General features: G+C 46.0%; 1 protein-coding gene across 4 annotated transcripts; it reads left to right on the forward strand.

Moving 5' to 3' along the window:
• Positions 23-18,304, forward strand: CEP63 (centrosomal protein 63). 4 transcript variants are annotated; one of them, XM_021397269.1, is made up of 14 exons: positions 23-417; positions 2,140-2,320; positions 3,265-3,360; positions 5,540-5,665; positions 6,535-6,648; positions 9,059-9,292; positions 9,515-9,660; positions 10,368-10,496; positions 11,124-11,238; positions 12,846-13,043; positions 13,461-13,547; positions 14,350-14,555; positions 15,098-15,410; positions 17,774-18,304. In XM_021397269.1, the coding sequence occupies exons 1-14, from the start codon at positions 374-376 to the stop codon at positions 17,930-17,932; spliced, it is 2,148 nt and encodes a 715-aa protein (XP_021252944.1). In that variant the 5' UTR covers positions 23-373; the 3' UTR covers positions 17,933-18,304. The 4 variants fall into 4 exon arrangements, with proteins under 4 accessions (XP_021252944.1, XP_021252945.1, XP_021252946.1 ...); XM_021397270.1 differs by having other exon boundaries at positions 2,143-2,320; XM_021397271.1 differs by lacking the exon at positions 2,140-2,320.

The following is a 19,565-nucleotide window of genomic DNA, read 5'->3' on the forward strand; positions in this document are numbered from 1 at the left end:
CCGCCACCGTCATCAGCCGCCGCCGCCCGCGCCTTCCCCACCCCGGCCGGCAGCGCTCGGCGGGCGGGCGCGGTGCGCTCGGTGCCCTCGGCCTCGGCGAGGGCTCGGCTCGAGGTCCGCTTGCGGGGGCAGGTCTGCTGCGCAAGGCCTTCTTGTCCTGTAGAAACAAAGCATTTCCCTTCTCTGCCCTGCAACTTCGTGAAGCTGCCCGCCCTTCTGCCCGCTTCTAATTGGGCTAGTTTGTCATTTTTTCCCATCTTTGCCCTCCCGCTGTCCGCGCCGCAGGTGGATGGGGTGGTCGTGCTCGTGCAGTGCCGTGGGTGACCGCTGTCTTGCGGCCTTTCCTGGCTGCTGAACCCACCGGCGTTTGGTGATGGAAGCTCTGCTGGAAGGAATGCAGAGGAATGGCCAGGGGAGGTACGTATGCACTACTGTGTGCCCGTCCTTTAGAACAGCGTGGGGCTTCCCTTTTACAGCCGAATGCTGAATCTGAAACACCATTCTGCCAGGCTTCCGTAGTGTAAGTAAGGCCTCTGGTGTTCATCCAGCACCTTTTGCAGGCGGATGAATGCACCACGCAGTGGCCCACAGCAGGTGCAAAGCAAAGTCGCTGCTTCAGCAGCTTTGTAGTGATCCCTTGCTGTCTTGTAGGCTGAATTGTTAGAATTTCTGTGTTTGGTCTCCCTAAATACATAAACCTTCCCTTCTTTTTTTCTCTTCAAAAGCCCCTTCTTGCCTTGTAGCATCAGGAGTGATGGTAATTAGAGATGTGAATAAATATTTTTCTTAGGAGCCCGGCGAGGTTGGTGAGACATCTTTGCTGTCTGTTTGTACTAAGGGCACCTGATGACTTCCCGCTTGTGTTGGAGCTGCAGACACCCATTTATCTCTGAAGATCCCGTAGCGCCCTGCCTTGGGTGAAGGCCTCTGGACTTTGAGATCTCAGAGAGAGGCTGTAGTGCCAATAATGGAATAACAGTGCTTTATTTATTAAACAAACATGAAGCCAAAGACATCGATGCCATTTTCATCGTTATCTTTGAGAATGTGACTCGGGATTAGCAGTACTGTATCTTCTACAGCTAGCTGGCTGCATAAATCAAGTCTAGACATAGCTATGTATCAGCAGATGCTGAGAAGGAAATGTTCTTGCTGTGCATAATAGCTGCTAATTTTTGGTTAACTCACAGGCCAGGGTGAACTTCAAATTTAACTGATTTTGGCTGCTCTAAGAGCTATTTCTTTCCCTATAGAAAAACTGTCAGCATGTGAAGTCTGCGTATGCTCTGGGGGAGTAGAGAAATTTCATTCCCTTAACCTATTGATTTCCATTCCTTTTCAGAGCTTTCTATTTGACAGTCAAATTAAAGGGGTGAAGATCATCATGGAGTTCACAGCCCTCTAGGGCTGTATCTTGCAAGCCTTAATATTGTCCCTGGCTTAGCACTTGTGAAGTTTTAGAGGAGTTGGTTGAATTGGCTTCAATAATTACTGCACCAAATTAGAAGTTGCAGCATCACCAGGGAGCGTGCTCTCCCCGATGGATCTGGAATGTTTTATTCTTCATTATCATGTTGTCATCCAGCCCCCTCCACTTAGGGGTTTGTCTGCATTTGTGATAAACTTTTGTTTTTGGGAGCTGATAGCTTGGCTGGGAGATTTCTCTGGTGACTGAAACTGGGTATAAAATGCCTGTGCCTGGAGAGCAATTAGGGGAAATGGAAAATATGGGCAGAAAGTGTTGTGGTTTACTTAGGTAATGCGTAGTACCAAGACAAAGGGACCAGTGGTCATAGGGGCTTGCTGTGACATTAGGAGAAGACAAAACACGCTATCTGTAAAAGCGTGTAGGCCATTTGTTCTGACTGGGATTTCCAAAGCACGCCCCGTTGGTCATTGCCCAGTTTAGGTCTCTACCCAGTGATGTTCCATACCACTTGTGAGGTATTTCTTAGAAGGTTTGATGAACGTGTAAATATTTCATATATTTATCTGCAAGCTAACTTGCCTAGAGCTTAAAGCACTGCCTTACAGCGCTGATCCCTTCAGTGCAAGGCAGTTTGTTCTGCTGGCAGCGCTGGTGTGGGGATGCAGGACCTCTGCGTGCCTCTTTGTGACATGAAGCTCGGTCCCTTCCAGCAGCGGGTTCCTTACATCCTGTGAAGCCGAGCTGCAGGAGCTGATGAAGCAGATCGACATCATGGTGGCTCACAAGAAGGCGGAGTGGGAGGGGCAGACCCAAGCGCTGGAAGCTTGCTTGGGCGTTCGAGAGCAGGAACTTTCCTCTGCCAGGGCTGCCCTGGAGGAAAAACATAAGGAGGTACATAAGGACTGAACGCAAACTTCAGAGTTTGTTGACTTTGTGTGGATCTGCATTTCTGTTTGTTTCATCAGATGTGAGTTCGTTTTTTGCTGGTTTTTTTTTTGTTTGTTTGCTTTAACGTTAAGGCAAAGTAAAGAGTTAACATGAGCAAATAGCAGTGCTAAGTAAGGCACAAGCCTGTCTTGTGATATGTTTTACCACCAAAAGCGAGCACTGATTTAAAAATTGTGCATTATGGTTAAAAGCAATGCTGCAGTATATTCATACTCTTGGTTTATTCATATGAATTTTCGCTAATGATTTCTTCCAATTTAATGTGCTGCCTGTTTATTGGCTCGCTGTCCTTTGGACCCACAGTTAGGAAGGTGACTGCTCTGGGTTGTGGATGGGAAGAAGGGAAAAGGATCAGGGAAAAAAAGAAGTGGAATAGGAGGATTTGGATCAATAGAAGGGAAGTCTATCCCAAGAGTTTCAAAGCACTATTTCTTTCTTTGGCCATGCGTTATTTGGAATTTTTGTGTCATCTAACTGTAGTAAGAGAATGACACGGCCATCTCTTCTCTTGGTAGGTAGTTGGAAATCAGAATGGATGTTTATAATAAACAATTTGATGAAAGCAACAAAGAAAAGCAACCTTTTGGCAGCAGGCAGAAGTGTCAGCTTCATCTCAACAAGTGAAAAGCAGACACTGGTTGAAAACACGAGGCCAGACCAGAGACAGTTCTGGTCCCAGCCAAGCAGAGATGTAGGCATAAGCTTAATTTGTTTCAAAAGGACTGACCCCACTGAAGCATACACTTGCTTGGAAAACTAGGATCCCTTAACATTCATTTACCACTTCTAGTACCCTGTATACTTATGAAATGAAGACTAATCCCTGTATTTACTGATAGGGAAGTCTGTTTCTATTTTACTCATCTGCTTTTTAATTATTCATTCAGGTTGGCAAGTTGCGGCAGCAGCTGGGAGACATGGAAACAGCCAAACAGGACTTGGTTAGAGAATATGAGCAGCAGCTGAAGAAGTTTCAAGAGGAGGTAAGTTTCAAAAAGAGAAGGTTGGTTTTTAGTTCCCAGTTGATATATGATCAGATAGGTGAAATGCTTGGCACTATTGCTGTTGCTTAAATGTCATGGTTTTAAAGCTTCCCATTCTTTTGGTGTTTATGCTCTTACAGAAGAGAGCACTGAGCACAAACTGATGTGTTTGTGCTTTGCTAGCCCTCTTTTTGGCACATCAGGGGAACTTGGTGATGAAGAAAACTGCAGGAATAAAAATATGTAGTAAGTTGCAATTTTCATGCATTAGACATCTGCAGAGGTTTAGTGCAAAAAATTCCTCTGTTTGCCAATCCTAGTCACCATAGTGCTTATATGGAAGTTGCTATGGGTACAGGCAGCAGTAGTTTGCTCCTTCAGCATTTCCTTAAATTAAAATGGGTGGTGGTGTAACCGGCCTTGATTGTGTGAAGAAAATGTGATCAGATCGGTACGCAGTCTCATCATTTTTTTGCTTCCATTGGGCCTGATTTTATTTGATGGGGACTCAGTTCTCTCAAAGCATATCAGTCTTAATATGCTTAAAAAAAGACACCTAAGAATGCTTGGAGAATATTTTGAAAAAATTAATTTCAGAACTTCCATCTCGAAAAGCTCCTTGTTCACCGCAAGGTGGTACACACGCCGTGTCCTGCAGGTAGCACAGCAGCATTCCATGTTTGTGCCTTTGCTCTGCCTGTCTCCTCTTGCTTGTCAGAAGCGGTGAGTTAAGTGGCATGAGCAGCTAGCAGAGCACTGACCTTTTCTCTCTGGAGAGTTCAGCTTGGTTCATGCTCACTGTAAGCCATAACTTAAATTAATTTGGTGGCCTCAGCTTTGGTGACAGAAGGCATCTGTCCTCATTTACAACACTCTACTGTGCAGTATGATTAACAGTAGATGTTCCCACTGAAATCGTGGATAGGCTGCAGAGCAATGCTAAGGTGCTTTGGCCAGATCAGCCTAAATTGCAAAGGCTAGAATAAAGTGTGTGCCTTGTGGTTAAAATTGCAATGCAATTGTGTTTTACCCACAAAGTATTAATGTAGATGGCATTAAGCTGCAGTATTCTTTAGTCTTCTGTTGTTAGTACTCTTTGGGGAAATTCTTTCTATCTCAGTTTACCACCATTACCAGTAAAATTACAGGTACAGTGTCCACCTCACTCAGGTTGCTGAAAGAATAAACCCGTACTTGTAATCTCCTGACTCATTTGGCAAAACGTATTCTGTCCGTTCCCACTGAATGTGCTTAAGTACCTTGCTGACTCAGGACTCTGGAGGACCTTTCCTGACCAGCGCGTGGCTCTGAATCACGAGGTCTGGATTCAGATGTTAGTTCTTCTCACAAGTTCTATCATGGGCATTGGTTCCCAAAACGGGAATGATGTCTTCTGAAGTTCACGTGACCATTTGGAAACTGAACTTGTTTAAATAGTTGAGCTGGGAAGCTCATCAGATGGAGAAATCTGTAGAAGTTGCAAGTGATTATTTGCACAGAGGGTCATTTAAATGTCAGTAGTTTTTTCCTCATTCGTGCTTGTAATAGGAGTTTAGCATTCTAGCAGTGGGTGTAGGAGTGTTATTTTCTGTTGGCATTTTCCAGTTATTGTGAAATACATAGTGTATCTAAGCAGATGACGGATGAAGTAGTGTTGGAATTATGTATAATGGCAATTCTCAAATCTTCCTTCTCCTGCCAAGTGGGAGGGTTCCAGTTCTCACCTGAGCTTCACTTTAACCTCAAAGAAACTGTCCTTCCATGTAGAACTGCCCCTATGTTCGGCACCAGGAGATGGACCTCAGGTTCTGCTGCTGCTACGGTGTCTTGGAGCCACCTGTAGAGAGAGGAGGTGCCACATTAACAGCTACATGTAGACCTCCATCTTATCAATATTTTAGTCATGCTCTCATTGTGATAATACAGAGGTCTAATTGGAGCTGCTGATGTCATGACTTAAGCGTGGCATCCTGCTCCTCTTATACAACTCAGCGTATTTTGTGATCCTATCAGTATAATAGGCTCATTATACAAATAGAAATCTTCATTTGCAAGCTGTGTGGCCTTGATTGGGGGAATTGTTTGCGTGAAGCTATTTTGTTTGCTTTCCCTCAGTGTGCTATTTAGTGCTTGCCCGCTGGCCTTGAACAAAGTTGCCCCTTTCACTGAATTCTTGCAGTTGGCTAGGCTGAGGAGAAGCTATGAGAAGCTGCAGAAGAAACAGCTGAGAGAAGCTAGAGAAGAAGCTAACAAGAGACAAGGGGATGACCAGTTTGAAATGAGCCGACTGACCCGGAAGCTGGAGGTAGGTGATGGAAGAGCAGCTGCTAGTCGGTTGGCTTCTATGAACTGACTTCTGGGCTTCTGGTGACTCTGAATAGGCAGCTAGGAAGTGCACTGTGAATCCTGGTTCAAAGGTACCCTCCATCTACACTCTTGGTGTAGCTCTTCTCAATTGCTTGTGTAATAATGACTGTTTCCTGCACCGGGGCCTCTTAAGTACACAGCATAAACTATTTTGCAGTTCTTATTCTTCAATTGAGTGAAAGGAAGAAAGCGCTGGAAGAGTAATTAGTTGTGTGAGTGGAATGAATTCCCGTGAGGTGAGGTTGTCATCTCACTTCTTTGAGGGAGGAGGAGCTACAAATGAAACTTCTTCTCAGCCATGTCTCATCCTTTAATCTCCCCTGGAGCTCAACCACGCTCCATTTTTCTCTAATGTACCCTCTAGACATGGCTAACAGACACATGTATAAGATGTAGTATCCATTTGCTGGAGCAGAGGATAGCGTTAGAGCTCAGCAGTTGGTGGTTGCCAGCGATTCCAGTGGTGGCCTCTTTTGGAAGCTAAGGTCAGTCTGAGTTGCTAAACCTCTGGCAGCAAATCCACACAATGAGCTGTGAATCTTTTAGCACTTAACATTGGTAAACAGCAATCATTGGCACTGATATTTTAACTTGGGGAGGGAGGGAAACACAGCAAGCACAGTGTGAGAGGGGTTTTTTACTGCTGAGTTGGTGCATCAGATGACTGGTTAATGGTTTCCCTGCTGCGGGGGAAGGTGCGTGAGGATGTGGTGGAGAGAGAAAGCAAACATGGGTAGGAGCTGGAAGGGGGCAATCTTGTCAGCTGCGTGGACATACTGCTCTGAGCCACCCCTGCTGTCCTTGCAGGAGTTCCGTCAAAAATCACTTGACTGGGAGAAGCAGCGTTTGCTTTACCAGCAGCAGGTGGCATCGCTGGAAGCGCAGAGGAAGGCTTTGGCTGAGCAGTCTGAGCTCATTCAGGTACTGTTAATATGTGCTGAAAGTTTCTGTTCTGTTCGTGCAGCAGGTGGGAGGGCGGGGAGGGGGCGAGAGGGAGAGGCTAATGAAATCTCTCAGGCTTGAATCCAGTTTAGGTTGCCATTGAAGTGACTTTTAATGTTCCAATGGAATAAGCTTTGCATGTATAAGTGCTGTGTGGAAAAAAAAATCTGGAGTCTATCAGCATAAGTTAGGTAAACCTCTTGCTGCTCTCACTCCCCCACTCCTATTAGCAGAGAAGACCATAGGATGAAGCTTTCCCTGAGAGCCAGAGACCACAGCATCTGATATTTGAAAACAGCTGCTCCAGCAAGTTTAGTTTGAAGCTGTTTGCCTCCCAGTAGCTGAATATGTACCTCCTGTGTCTGGCTCAGAGCATGAGATTGAAAAATAGTCTTCCCCAACGACAGATACTTCCGCACAGTACTGAAGTAACAGCGTTTTTCAGACCTGTTTTTTCCCTTCTTTTTCATCTCCTAGAGGCAAGGGATAATGGAGGTGCTGTCCCTGAAAAGCTGATCGTTCACTGAGTTAGTGGTGCTGCAGCAGAGCCAGATGAATTGACCTAGAGCACAGCTGTGCCGTCACACTGACACAATCACAGCAGACACTGATAAGAAGCTCTTGCTGGGGACTTCACACTTAATGGGCTCCTGAGCTGCTCTTGAGTGGGAGCTCCTGCAAGGAGGATGTGTGTGATGACAGGGCTGAAGCTGGCTCTGACAGGGGCTTCGTGAGAGGCTGACACCAGCAGATCTACAATGCAGAGAGAGTCGCTGAGCAGAAGGTCTTGCTGCTCTGCTGTCTTTGTGTCGTTGATAGCTCAATTGTCTGGGAACAGATGTGTCCTTGGAGTGTGGGCTGGTATCGTGGAGCGCAGAAGGACTTACTGTTTAGCAGAAGAACAGAAACTGGGGGTGGTTTTTCCTAAGCAGTGTAGGTAAGTTAGGTACACAGTTCCCATGAGCACACTGCCCGAGCCCTCCGTTTCTTTGGAAAGCCCAGTGTGAAAGTACTAAATTCTTCTCTTGGATGTTTCATTGCATTTTGTATGCTTGGCTGTTTTTCTGGTGCGAGGCCCAGCTGAGATCTGTGACCACAGAGCAGTTTCCTTCTTTCAGCTGGCTTTCCTCACACGTGTCAGTGCAGCCTAGGGAAGCCTGGCACTCTCCTCCAGGGCTGAGCACCTCCCTGCAATACCCGCAGCCCTCCAAGTCCATGGGGGAACCTTGATTTCTGTGCTGCCCTGCATGGCCTGTGCCTGGAAAGAAGGGTTTGCCAAAGTGTTTCCTTAATGCAGAAATAAATGCTCAGGTAGTCTGCCATGGCGGCTTGTTGGGCTGCACGAGGCTGTATGCTGAGCTCTTGCCCCTTCTTGATTACATTTTCTGTCACGACTATTCAAATAATGAAAAGGCTGTAATCCAAATTATACCCCAGGCTTCCAAAGGCACTGCTCATGCCGTCTGCTCAGCTGTGAGGCATTGTGTGTCAGACAAGGGGCGATTCTGAAGCCTGCGGGAATTGCTGCTCTTAGAAATGGGGAGGAAAGGACTGCTCCAATATTTTGTTTCAGCCTTTAAAAATTATAAGGTTTTATAGAAAAAGGGAATAGGTGAAGGAGATAATTCTTCAAAGCTTACATGAGAGCTGGCTTATTAGATTTCCACAGTTAGCTACATGGAAAGAAATGCCATGAAATAAAGTATTGTGCTTGTAAATAATACTGCACGCATTGTTTGCTAGTCATGTATTCCTTGTAAGTATGATATTTTTTTGTCTGCCATTAAAACAATGAAACATTCAAAGTGAGCATTGGAGCAAGCTGTCAGAAGCAGGTATTTTACTGCATAAAGCAAAGCATAATCGATGGTTGCACCCAGTTCAGGTTTTGATCTGCTTGGTGGTTCTTTTCCTCCCTGTGCACCAGGAGCTGCTTTCTGACCTGGTGTGGAATTAATGATTGGGTCATCTCTAGCTCATGCATGGTATTTGCAAACCTTCTGTGCTGGTACAGCCTTAGGTTAATGGGCAGAAAATGTTGGGCAGTTTGTTCTTAGCTCATGGTTGGACAGCTTGGGTGATTGGTGATCCTCTTTTCAGAGACCCTCTTTGAATCCCTTTTGGAATCAGCAGGGCTGCTCAGGTTTTTTGTTCTGTCTGCCTTCACAAGCTTTCCCTGCCTTGTAACCCTGGAACAGTGCTTCCCTAATTCCCTGGAGGGCAGACAGTCAGGCTTCTTGTGAAAACGTGACTTGTTGTGCCAAGAAACAGATAGCATTTCTGAACGGAGGTTTGATGTGCTGTAATATCTAGAATTTCACTTTAATGCCAATTTACAAATACGAAGCAATACAAGCAAATGCAAATGCAAACCGCTTGCTGTTAGCAGACTCAGCTTGCCAGTCGGAAGCAGATTCTGGAGTCAGTGGAGCTGGCTAGCCGATCGGAAATCCAGCACTTAACCAGCAAGCTGGAGAGAGCCAATGATGCTATCTGTGCCAACGAGCTGGAGGTGGAGAGGCTTAACATGAGGGTGGATGATCTGACTGAAAACAACCGACTGATTCTGGAAGATCAGCAGAGGGTTCAAGAAGAACTGAGGCAATCCAAGAAAATGCTCGAGGTCAGTGGAGGAATTGTTGAGAAACTGAATGTAAAGCAGCGAGCCTTTGTAAGCCTTCCAGAGCCTTTGCAAAGTTCCTGATTCACCTCAAAGCTGCCTTCGTACCCATGTGGTGCTCTGCAGTGTTTTCGAGGGTTCCTTAAAAATCTGTTCAGTCTCTCATCTCATAACAACAAACCAATCTAGTCCACCTTGCAACAGCCGTTTCTTCCTCCTGTGCAGGTGTTACAGGATGAGAAGATGGAACTCAGAGCCACCTTGCAGTCTCAGGAGGATTTCATTGACAGCTCCAAGTTGCACCAGGAACAATTGCAGAAAGAGCTGGCCAGGGTGACTGAAACTCTTCACACGAAGGAAATCCTCATCAGGTAGCATCCCTGCCTTACTGGTGCTTTTGTGTCCAGACGTATATGCCAGGTTCTCTCACTGAGGACAGAAGTTGATGCCCAGGGTAGTGCACTGTTTTTCACAAGTGCTGTGCTTCCTTGCAGCATTTGGCAAGTTGCATTGCTCTTGAAATCAACTGACTCTCAGTGTAGAGTGTGGAAGGAATCAGCTTCCCACTCCGCGAGGCTCCTGGGGGAAGCACAGCGATTCTGAGCGTGGTTTCTGGATTTTTGTGTGCGGACCTTTTGACAATTTCAGCTGAGTGCTGGAGCGCTTTCAGGATTTGACACTGAGCTTATCAATGTCAGTGGAAGTTCTCACTGAATTAATAATGAAACGTTAGGGCCCCTGTGAAGTGATTTCATAGGTGAGAAAATCACCTCTGTTTCACCTTCTGCACTGGCAATGTGCAGAAGGCAGAGGGTTCCAGTGGCCGTGTCAGTGCACGGTGGTGTGTGCTCCTTAGCAGCCACACCATTTCTTGCAGGTGTTTGCTGGATGGCTGCTATTGGCAGCGAAACTGTCTGCTTCAGAGAGACCAGCATCAAAACAGGGTGCACATCATGTATTCACAGTGTGTGCCGGTGTTCCCCAGTGTTGGATTTTGTGGAATTTTCAGATAATTCAACGGAAATGGAATTGGGCCTAATGTTTCTGTACTGAGTTTAGGTTTGGTGTTTCTGCTTAGGGCCTTGGAGGAACGCTTGCAGGAGAAGCAGTTGTCTTCTCCAGGGCTGGAACATATACTCCTGCAGCTGGATGTTGCCCAGGAGAAGGAGCAGCACTTACAGGCAGAGGTGACTCACCTGGAGGACAGGTAGCTGTCTGCTCGCTTCCCCCAGTTCTGCGATGAAACTCAGATAACAATGTAATGCCAAATGTTTTGTATTCATCAGGTTCAGCAGTCTCTCTGATTTTTTTTTGTAGGCTTATTTAAAATATCAAAGGGCTAAAGAAATCAAATGCTATTCATTTTGGAGTTTAATAGTGAGACTGTTTTGCTAATTGGCTGGCTGCTTTTCAGTGCACGCTGTGGGTGTTTTCAGGGTTTTGGCTTGCTTAGGCTTAGCACCTTCATTCATAATAGGTTATGGATTCTTTGTCAGGCAGCTTGTAAGAACCTGATCTAAATAAGAAATAAGAATTAGAAACAAGTTTTCCTCTTTGAGTTGGTGGTTTTCAGACAGATGTTTGCATGGGAAGCTGGTAATCTCATTAGGACAAAGAAAGAAATGAGAAACCACTGTATCTGTTACATCAGCATGCCCATCCCTTTTAAAAGGATTTTGGTACACAAGCCCAAAGGATTGCTAGGGAACATCTGGGTCAGAGTCCAGTTTCAGTTATGACGGACATGAGAGGCTGCTTGGGAGATCAAAGTTTCTCCTGACCATGTTCTGCTTCCTGGGGTATTCTAATCTGTAGTTTTACATTTGGCACCCAGCCTGGTGACTTCAAATGCAAGGTGTGTACAGCTGAGCGAAGAGCTGGTTGAGAATATCAAAGAGCTGCAGTCAATGGAAGAACACCATACCGAGTCAAAGGCAGAGATTAAAAAGGTAATATCACTTTGTTCTCGGAGAGTGGGAGAGGCACTTGTGGAGTCATCAATTCCCCGTGTATGTCGCGTGCCTCACAGGGGCTGCAGTGCTCTGTTAGCAAAGTGTGGATGGGAGCCAAGGCCAGGGGTGCTGTGGAGGCAGGGGCATGTAGAGGGTAGGGAACAGATCTGGCCAAAGGGTGATGCAAAAGTTTCACAAGTTTCCGTACGTGGCTGTGCAGCTTACTTTGTGTAAGCTGGATTGTCTCAAACTGATGCTGGAGAGGCAACTGTGCAAAGAAATCCAGGCCTAGAATTCTGAGCTTAAGCCTTCTACAGGCTCTGGACTAGAAGAGGAGCAGGGAAGGAATAAGTTTTGCTATAACACATCCCATATCACGTGAGCTATGGCTTCAAATTATGTTCTAGTTCATGTGTGAATTGAAGAGTTTGGACTTGAGCAAAACCCTTAGTTTTGTGAAAGTCTTTCATCCCTTATTCTGAATGTGCAGAGGTGCAGCACCTGCCTGAGATGTGTGCTTGGCTGCACATTTGAACATTCATCCAATTGATGAATCTTCTACAAGCTGTGAAGAGGAAAGAGATTTGTTATGGTTGTTTCTGTTCTATCTGCTTGGGAGGCATTGAGATGACATGAACACAAATCACCACATGGTATTTACATGGATCTCTACAGATATCATCTGCTTCAGTTTCCTAAAGTAATTGTAATTCTCAGCAAAATCCCGCAGGTTTGGGTGCTCAATATTTCTGGTTAATGGTGTAGAATATTAGGGAAGAAATTGCACTTTGTTGTTGTTCTGTTACAGCATTAAATAAATGTTTGGTGTGCCTACCAGAGTGGTGTATGCAATTTGGGTCTGGTATCTCAAAACGAATGTAATAAAACAAGATAAGGTATGGAAAAAGATGACCAGAAGGATGGTGTGGTTTTTGTATGAGGAACAGCTGAATGGAATAGGACTTATCAAACTGGAAAAGAGATAAATGAGATTGAACGTACTAAAAATAAAGCCATGCCTATCATGTGGAACATAAATAGAGAATGATTATTCTCACATAATACGGGGACTAGTGGTCATCAAATGGAGTTAGGAAAATAAAGAGGTGTATTTTTACCCTGTGCATAGCTAGCTTGTGGACATTTTCCAAGGGTGGCTTTAGTTGCTACAAGCTACTATTGAATCAAAAGCATTTGGACAAATTCAAATAAGAAAGGTCAAGCTAAGGCTATTTAAAGATACCATCTCTGCCTTAGGAAGGCGGTGTGGCAGACTGCTCATCTGTGTTATGAAAGTATTACTGCACGTAGCCAGGGAAGGTACTGGGCCTTTTGTTGGGGAATGGTTAGCTCAGGGGACAGGGATTTCATTGAGTGGGGGGCTGCTCAATCCCCCGCAGCGTGCAGCTCGTGTTTATGGTGTGGAAAAGGATTGAGATGAGGTGGCTCTCAATCAGGAAGGCCATGCATGCACAGAGGGGTTTTTGCATAGAGCTTTTTGCTTTCTGCTGCTTAGATTTTATGTGGCTGCGTCCAACGCTTCCCCTGTTTTGCTGACACATCTTTTAAAAGCTCTTGGGTGGTGTGTCCCTATCTCCCTCCAGCTGAAAGAGCAGCTCGCTCAGGCTGAACAAATTCACAGAGGTGAGCTGGAAGGGTTGAAAAAGGAGATCTCGAGGTTGATGCAAGAGTTGCACCAGAGGGACATCACCATCGCGTCGGCAAGCGGCTCCACGTCAGACCTAGAACAGCGGCTGAGGACAGAGATTGAAAGAGCAGAGAGGAAAGCAGTGGAGCACAGGGTAAAAGCGGCCGGAGGCTTGTGTGCTGTCTCCTCAAGGGATCGGAGGGCTTGGAATAACACCCTGCTGTGTTCATAATTCCTTTCTGTCTGCAGCCTTTAAACAAAGATGTTGAGAGCCTTATGGTGAAATCCTCTAATTGGTGGCGGATCTGTCTTCCTGCTTTTCAAACCTGTGGCAGGCAGTCCTACTGAGTTCTTTGAAATTGCTCACATTAAATAGGTCTGCATGATGATGTCTTTGGAAAGTAAATGAATGAGCGTGCATGGTTACTTGCATGGTCTTCCCTATGCTTGTGCAGGAATAATGGCTGAAAATGTGCCTTTTACTTCAGTTGAGGGTGGGAAATGGCCTTGATGCTGCGTGTGCACGTCATGTTCTTTTTCTAAGCTGTTGTTTGCCTCTGTGTCTCCTCAGGTAATTCTAGTTCAGCTGGAAACCTTGAGGCTGGAAAACCGTCACCTCTCGGAGATGCTGGAAAAGGTGGAGCTGGGTGTGCTGGAGGTATGCGTGGGGGAACGGGGGTGGAAAGGGCCTAGCGCTGTGGATCCCCAACCTGGGAGCAGTCATTCTCTTTGCCCAGACCTCTCACTGTGCACTTTGGGTGCGCTTCTGTTTTGTGCCAGTCTACCTCAAAAATCTGATTCTGAATCTCTGCTGTCCTGAACTCCAATCTGTAACTACTCTGGTCCTTCTGCTTTCTGGGATGAGAGCATGTTCCTGGCCTCGGAAGGAGAAGACGGGGAGGAGATGATTCAGAGTGAGAGTGGTTACTTCTCAGCAGCAGCTAAGCCCCTGGGGGTACGTGTTTCCCCACACCCCTAGGAAGTGCCTGGTACAGCTTGCTGTTCTGCTGTCTGGATTGCTGCTCAGGCTGAGGCAGTTTGTTGGGGTGTCACCCGAGTGTTCCTAGCATAGGCTGACAGGTTCCATCATAACTAAATGAGAAAACCCTAGAAATACAGCTGGAACAGTACTGGAGGTCATATATCTGCCTCTGACCTTGGGATAACGAATGAGAAGGATTACATCTGAGCAACTCTCGGTCCATATTTTCCTGACTGTTTTTAAAAGCATCAGCCAGCGACGATAGATGTTGCCTTTCCTAGGCAGATTAACACATATTGTCTCAGTGCAGACACAATAAGGCATTTATAATTGATTTGCTGTTATGAAAGCTGTGAACATTTTGCCAGTCAGAAGTGGGATTGTAGAATGTTTTCAGGAATCACTTTCCAGACTTTGCTCTGGATTTGTCTATGGTATCTTGCAAAACCTACGTTTGACTTCAGCCCTTCTCTGTTAGGGAAAAGATGCCACCCTGAGAGCACTCAGTGAAGATTATGCTGTTGAACTAAATAAATTAAAATCTGAGAACCAGCAGTTGAAAAAGGATCTAGCAGAGGCCAGAGCAAAACTGGAGCTCACAGCCCAGGTGTGCCAGAATCAGCCTGAAGGCACTGCTCAGCAGTTGCAAAGTGAAGAGCCTGAGCCCAGGGATGTGCAGTACAGGTGAGTGTTGCATAACCCTAGGATGCTGTTTCCTTACCGTGAAGGAGAACAGAAATGCGTGGGATTTTAATGACTTGCTTTATGAACAGCATCTTTCTCCAGCATGTAGTATATAAGGGAGAACAAAAAGGACTGTTTTGGAATCTGCCTTTATGCTTGAAGTAGTGCAGTAGCTTTTAGTCCCAGGTGATTTGCATTATGCAAAGCCAGCTAGTATTTGACTGCCTCTGTTCTAGATAGAGAAGCAGTATGTGCTGCTTTTGGTGAAAGGATTAGGTTTGGCACAGTTGTCTGTGCTCTTCTCCTTTCTAGGACATGTGCAAACAGTAGCTTTCGGTATCTACGGTAGCTGGAGAGCGAGAGAATTCCTTGGTGACTGAATGTGCATCGAGGGTTGTATGGAAATGAGAGATAGCCCTGGCAGTCCAAACTACCTATCAGTAAACTGTGTGTTAAGTTTTATTTCTGTGCCAGTTCTTGCTGAAGTTCAGCTGTTAAGAGGCAAACTGTCAAACAGTTAAGTTTTCAAACCTGCCTTGCAGGACAGCTCAGGAATCACACCATAAACAGGACGAACAAACAGAAAAAATACATCACAAGCCTGACAAGACTACTCAGCATCGTCAGAGATGGAAGATCCAGCCTTTGCCTGCTGAAATGGGCACAGTGATCCCTGAGGCTGGTGAGCTACCTACCCAGACCAACAAGAAGAGCTGTGCGGAGTCACCCACCCTTGCTCCAGGTGTCTTGCAGGGAACAGATTCTTTGCTCCTTGTGCTGGGTGACGGCAAAGATTTTCCAGATGGAGCATCCAAGCAGTCCATCTCAAATCATGAGCAAGAATCTGTACCTTTGGTAAGCAGTTGTATAGAAGCTCTTTGCCATTCAACTACTGACAGTATAACTGAGTTCTCATGTAGCAGGAGACAGATCTTTGAATCTATGATCTGTCTGTGTGGTGTGTGATTCTGCAAGCATATGTCAAACCTAAAACAGGGAGGAGAAAACACTGCTAAATGATTATGACTTGGACAATGGGAGTCATGTAATTATTGGTCAGAACTCTCTGGGGAAAGGTTTTGTTTGTTACAATTGCTAAGCACGTTCCAGAAACTCATGATTCTCCTTGTACTAGTGCTGTACATCAGTATGCACCCACAGCCTGCTTTGTTGCTTCAGAATTCTGCTTGAGCTTTTGGTTTAGGACTGTATTACAGTGAGTTTGACCCCTCTGAATGGGACTGCAGCAGTCAGCACATTGCACTTTGCACCACTTATGTTAGCTGATAAGAGAGCCTAGAATAAGTGCTCCATTGCACAAGCAGAGGTTGTTATTTTCCCAGTCAGTGATCTTTTTAATAGGAAGCAGTGTTTGCACCTTCTCCATCCTCTTAATGCAGCTCAGCTACTGAAGCATTTGCCCACAATACAGGAAACCTGGGCTCAATCACTTCTTGCCTGAGGTATTTAAGACCATATATCCCCATTTCTGCTGTGATTTCCAGCCTGCAGACTGACTGGAGTAGGGAAAGGTGGGGGACAGGGAGGTAGTAGAGGGACATCGAGACTGATTGTACGCTGGTGTTTGTCAAAGCAGGGCTGTTGCATGGGAAGGGCTGAAGCCTGAGTACTGGTCCTTGCTCTAGGTGCGTGGTCACTAGCAGTGACCACTGTAGAGATTTCTTCCCCCTGGTTGTTTACTGTAAGCTGTGACAGCAGCGGTTTTTATTTTGTGGGGAACCCAGAGTAGAGTCTCTGAGGCTCGTGCATGGGTGAGAGGGGGCTTGTCAAGTCTGTAGGTCTTGTTAAGATCAAACATAGGTCTTAATTGTTTCAAGGCTGAAATTGCTTGTGAGTATGCCCAGAAAATGTATGTTAGGAGCTTAGAAAACTGTAAATTCTGAATGGAAGCTCTTCAGATTGCAGGAGAAGTGCTGAAGTGCAAACAGTTCCACTTCAAACCTTGAGGAGCTCTAGGGGTTGATAGTAGAAGGGCATATGCTGCGTTTTGCTCAGTATGGTCTGAGGGGAAGAAAGAAGGTTACTGAGGAAACAAAAATGTTTCTCCTGATGCTGACTCGGTCTCCCTGCTAATGGTCAGGCACCTGTGTCTTTAAATCAGTTCTTTTAACATCAAGAGGGGAGGCTTTGTATCAGGCAGGAGTGGGGCAGGGCAGGTTGGTTTGCTATTTGCAGCCTTTTTTCTCTTTCCCTTTGTTCCTCCTTGTTGATAGAAGGCCAGAAAGCCATGAGACTCCAGGGTTGGGAAATAACCGGTTACATTGTCTTGCCAAGACACCCAGGCAAGTTTTCTGTAATGGAAAGCAGCCCCGTTGTAATTCACCTGCCAGCCCCAGTGCAGGAAGCTTCTCTTCAACCCTTTATTTAAGCTTAGCTTACAATGTTATTTTTGTAAGTTCAGAACTTGTGGGTAAGTGATATGAGTAGCAGGAACAATCATTGACTGTGAAGGAAAGAATCTGGAATAGTTCATTGCTAGCTGAATGGAAGAGGTGTTCAGTGAGCTGCCATGGGAGCCTGGCTGCGCTTCCCTTTGGGACTGCAGCAGAAAGCCATTAATGCAGAATAAAAGGAAGCAGAGATACCCCTGGTGTTCACCCAGTCTGGCAGTTCCTTCCGTTCTTGGGAACCCCTGTTATGAGGTGATACTGCACACGGAGTTTTTTATGAAGACAAGGAGCAAAATGCAGACCTTAGGACTAGAGCTGGTAGGGCGAGTGGGCCCGTGGGGATTTCCAGTGCCCTCCTCTAGAGTTGTGCAGTGACTGCACAAGCCCTCTCGTTATCTTCAGTGGAGAGGGTGGTAATTGAAGTGAAACTCCAGTTTCTGTGGTAAACAGTCAATTCCTAATGACACTCCTGAGGTCAGGGTTGCCCCCATGGAGTGCAACAGGTGGAAAGGCTGTTTCTGTTCCGCTCCAGCTCCCAGTGCCTTAGTGTGGTGAGCAGCTGAGATAGAAGAGTTACCTATGCTGAGGTTCTGCTCATAGTTTTCACTGTTGCTTGGAGGCTGTTGGGAGGGATGTTTAGCAGTGATACCAGTCTGAGTCCCGAGTGGTTACGCAGAAATGATGCAGCCCCTTAGAGGGGGATTGTTTACTTAGTGGGGTATTTAGTTAGAGGTGATTTGCTGGTCAGCATTGTTTCTAATTGAAACCTGAAATGACAAAATACCCGATATCCCTTTCTCTCTTCAGTGCCCCCTGCCTCCATCTTCAGTTGGCTCAGTAGCTGCCCGATACCTGGAAGAGGAAGAACTGAGATCCCAGCACATCCTGGAATGCCTGGATGCTCACATAGAGGAACTGAAAAAAGAGAGTGAGAAGATAGTGAGACACTTTGTACACCAGGAGTAATGTTTCCTCAAGTACGCTCAGTTGGAGTGCTGTGTTCCTTGCATGGTTTCAAACTGAGGTGGAGGGAGGTACCTGCAAAGCACTTGCTGTTGGAGCTTGAGGAGCTGAGTCAGCAGGCTGCATGCTGGGGAGGAGGACCTCCACCTGAACATGTCTGATCTGATGGAGGGCATTCCAGCACAGGAACTGTGCTCCCACCACACGTTGGTCAGCTTCCAAGGGCTAGAAGGCTGCTGTAGAGATGTTTGTGCACTCACCTGCAAAGACTTCATGGTGTTCTTAGAAGTGAAGCATTTGCTAAATTTAATGTAAAGTATTTTAAGTGTATTTTATACATGTAAAAGCATTGAAATAAAGCGAAGTGGAAAAACATTGCTTTTCTTCTTCCTGCGAATTTACATAGTGAAGGTTTTGGCTCATCTTGCATTCTCCTTGGGAACTTTGATGAACAATTTAAACAGTTTTTCCATCCTTTCCCTCTAGTCATGTTCTTCAAGAAACAAGAAATAGAATTCCTCTTCCTTTAGGCCACCCGCATTTTCTCCGGTTATTTTTCCCTTAGTGGAATTTCTTGTTATTTCCTGGTTCATCTTGCAGCTTCTGCTCTTTGCTGTTTGTGTAGTATCTGGCTTCTTTATCTTGCTTGTGAGTTGCTTGAAGTACTGCAAAATAACTGAAAAATGAATAGCTGAATTGTGATTGCGGCCACAGCTCCTACAAAAGAAAGAACAGTAGTTGGAACTGACAATGAAATCAAATGGGAGGGGAGCACACGAGTGAGTGAGATCCATCTGTCCAGCAGAGCTACTTGCAGCTGCTGTTATCAGCTTGTTTCAATGCAGGCTGTGTCTTGGACGCTGTCCAGCCAGGCATAGCGATGCTGGAATACATCTGAGACCTGTTCCTCGAGTCCTTGCTCAAGAAAATGAGTGAAGAGAACTTGTTTGCTGTGGAGTTGCCTTTCTTCCAGGGGTGTACTGCAACTTCCCATAGCCAAGCCTTTGCAGTCTCTGCATGGACAAACCTAGGCATGGGAGCATCCCTCACGCTCAGTTTCCAGTTCCTTTCCATTGGGTTCGGCAGATCTGTTCAGCATGGGCAGGCTGCAGCCTTCCTGACACGCCAAAAAGCAGGACAGGGCCTCGCCGGGCAGGTCTACATTCCAATATTAGAAAGGTGGAGGACTTGTGAATCAACACGTTCTTTTATTTTGCCTTTCTTCTGCAGTTCTTCAGACAAAGATGAAACCTTCCAGATCCGTTCTGAGTTCCCTCTGCGCCGTTTTTGCAGTGAGTCATTTAACTGCCCACGTGGTTGTGCGTTTTGCAAACAGCATTGGCCTGGGTTCCTGCTCAGAGCTGCCCACAGGTTGGCATTCCTGGAACATCTGCATCTCGCATAAGGACTTGCTGGACGCGGGGTGTTTGGACAAAAACCGGAGTGAGCTGTAAAAGGTTGATCTAAAGAGGGCAGTTGGCTGCAGGGGAGCTGCTGGCTTAGGGCCTGGCCCAGCTCCCATGCTTCCATGTGCGTTGGCTGTGGATTATCTTTAAGGTCTTGAAGAACTGCCAGATGCACTCTCCTTGTGTTCTGCTGAGGAATGTGCCTTTCTTTCAAGCTCCCCATTTCTTTC

The sequence above is a fragment of the Numida meleagris genome, chromosome 4 (genome assembly GCF_002078875.1).
Source record: "Numida meleagris isolate 19003 breed g44 Domestic line chromosome 4, NumMel1.0, whole genome shotgun sequence".
Classification (NCBI taxonomy): domain Eukaryota; kingdom Metazoa; phylum Chordata; class Aves; order Galliformes; family Numididae; genus Numida; species Numida meleagris.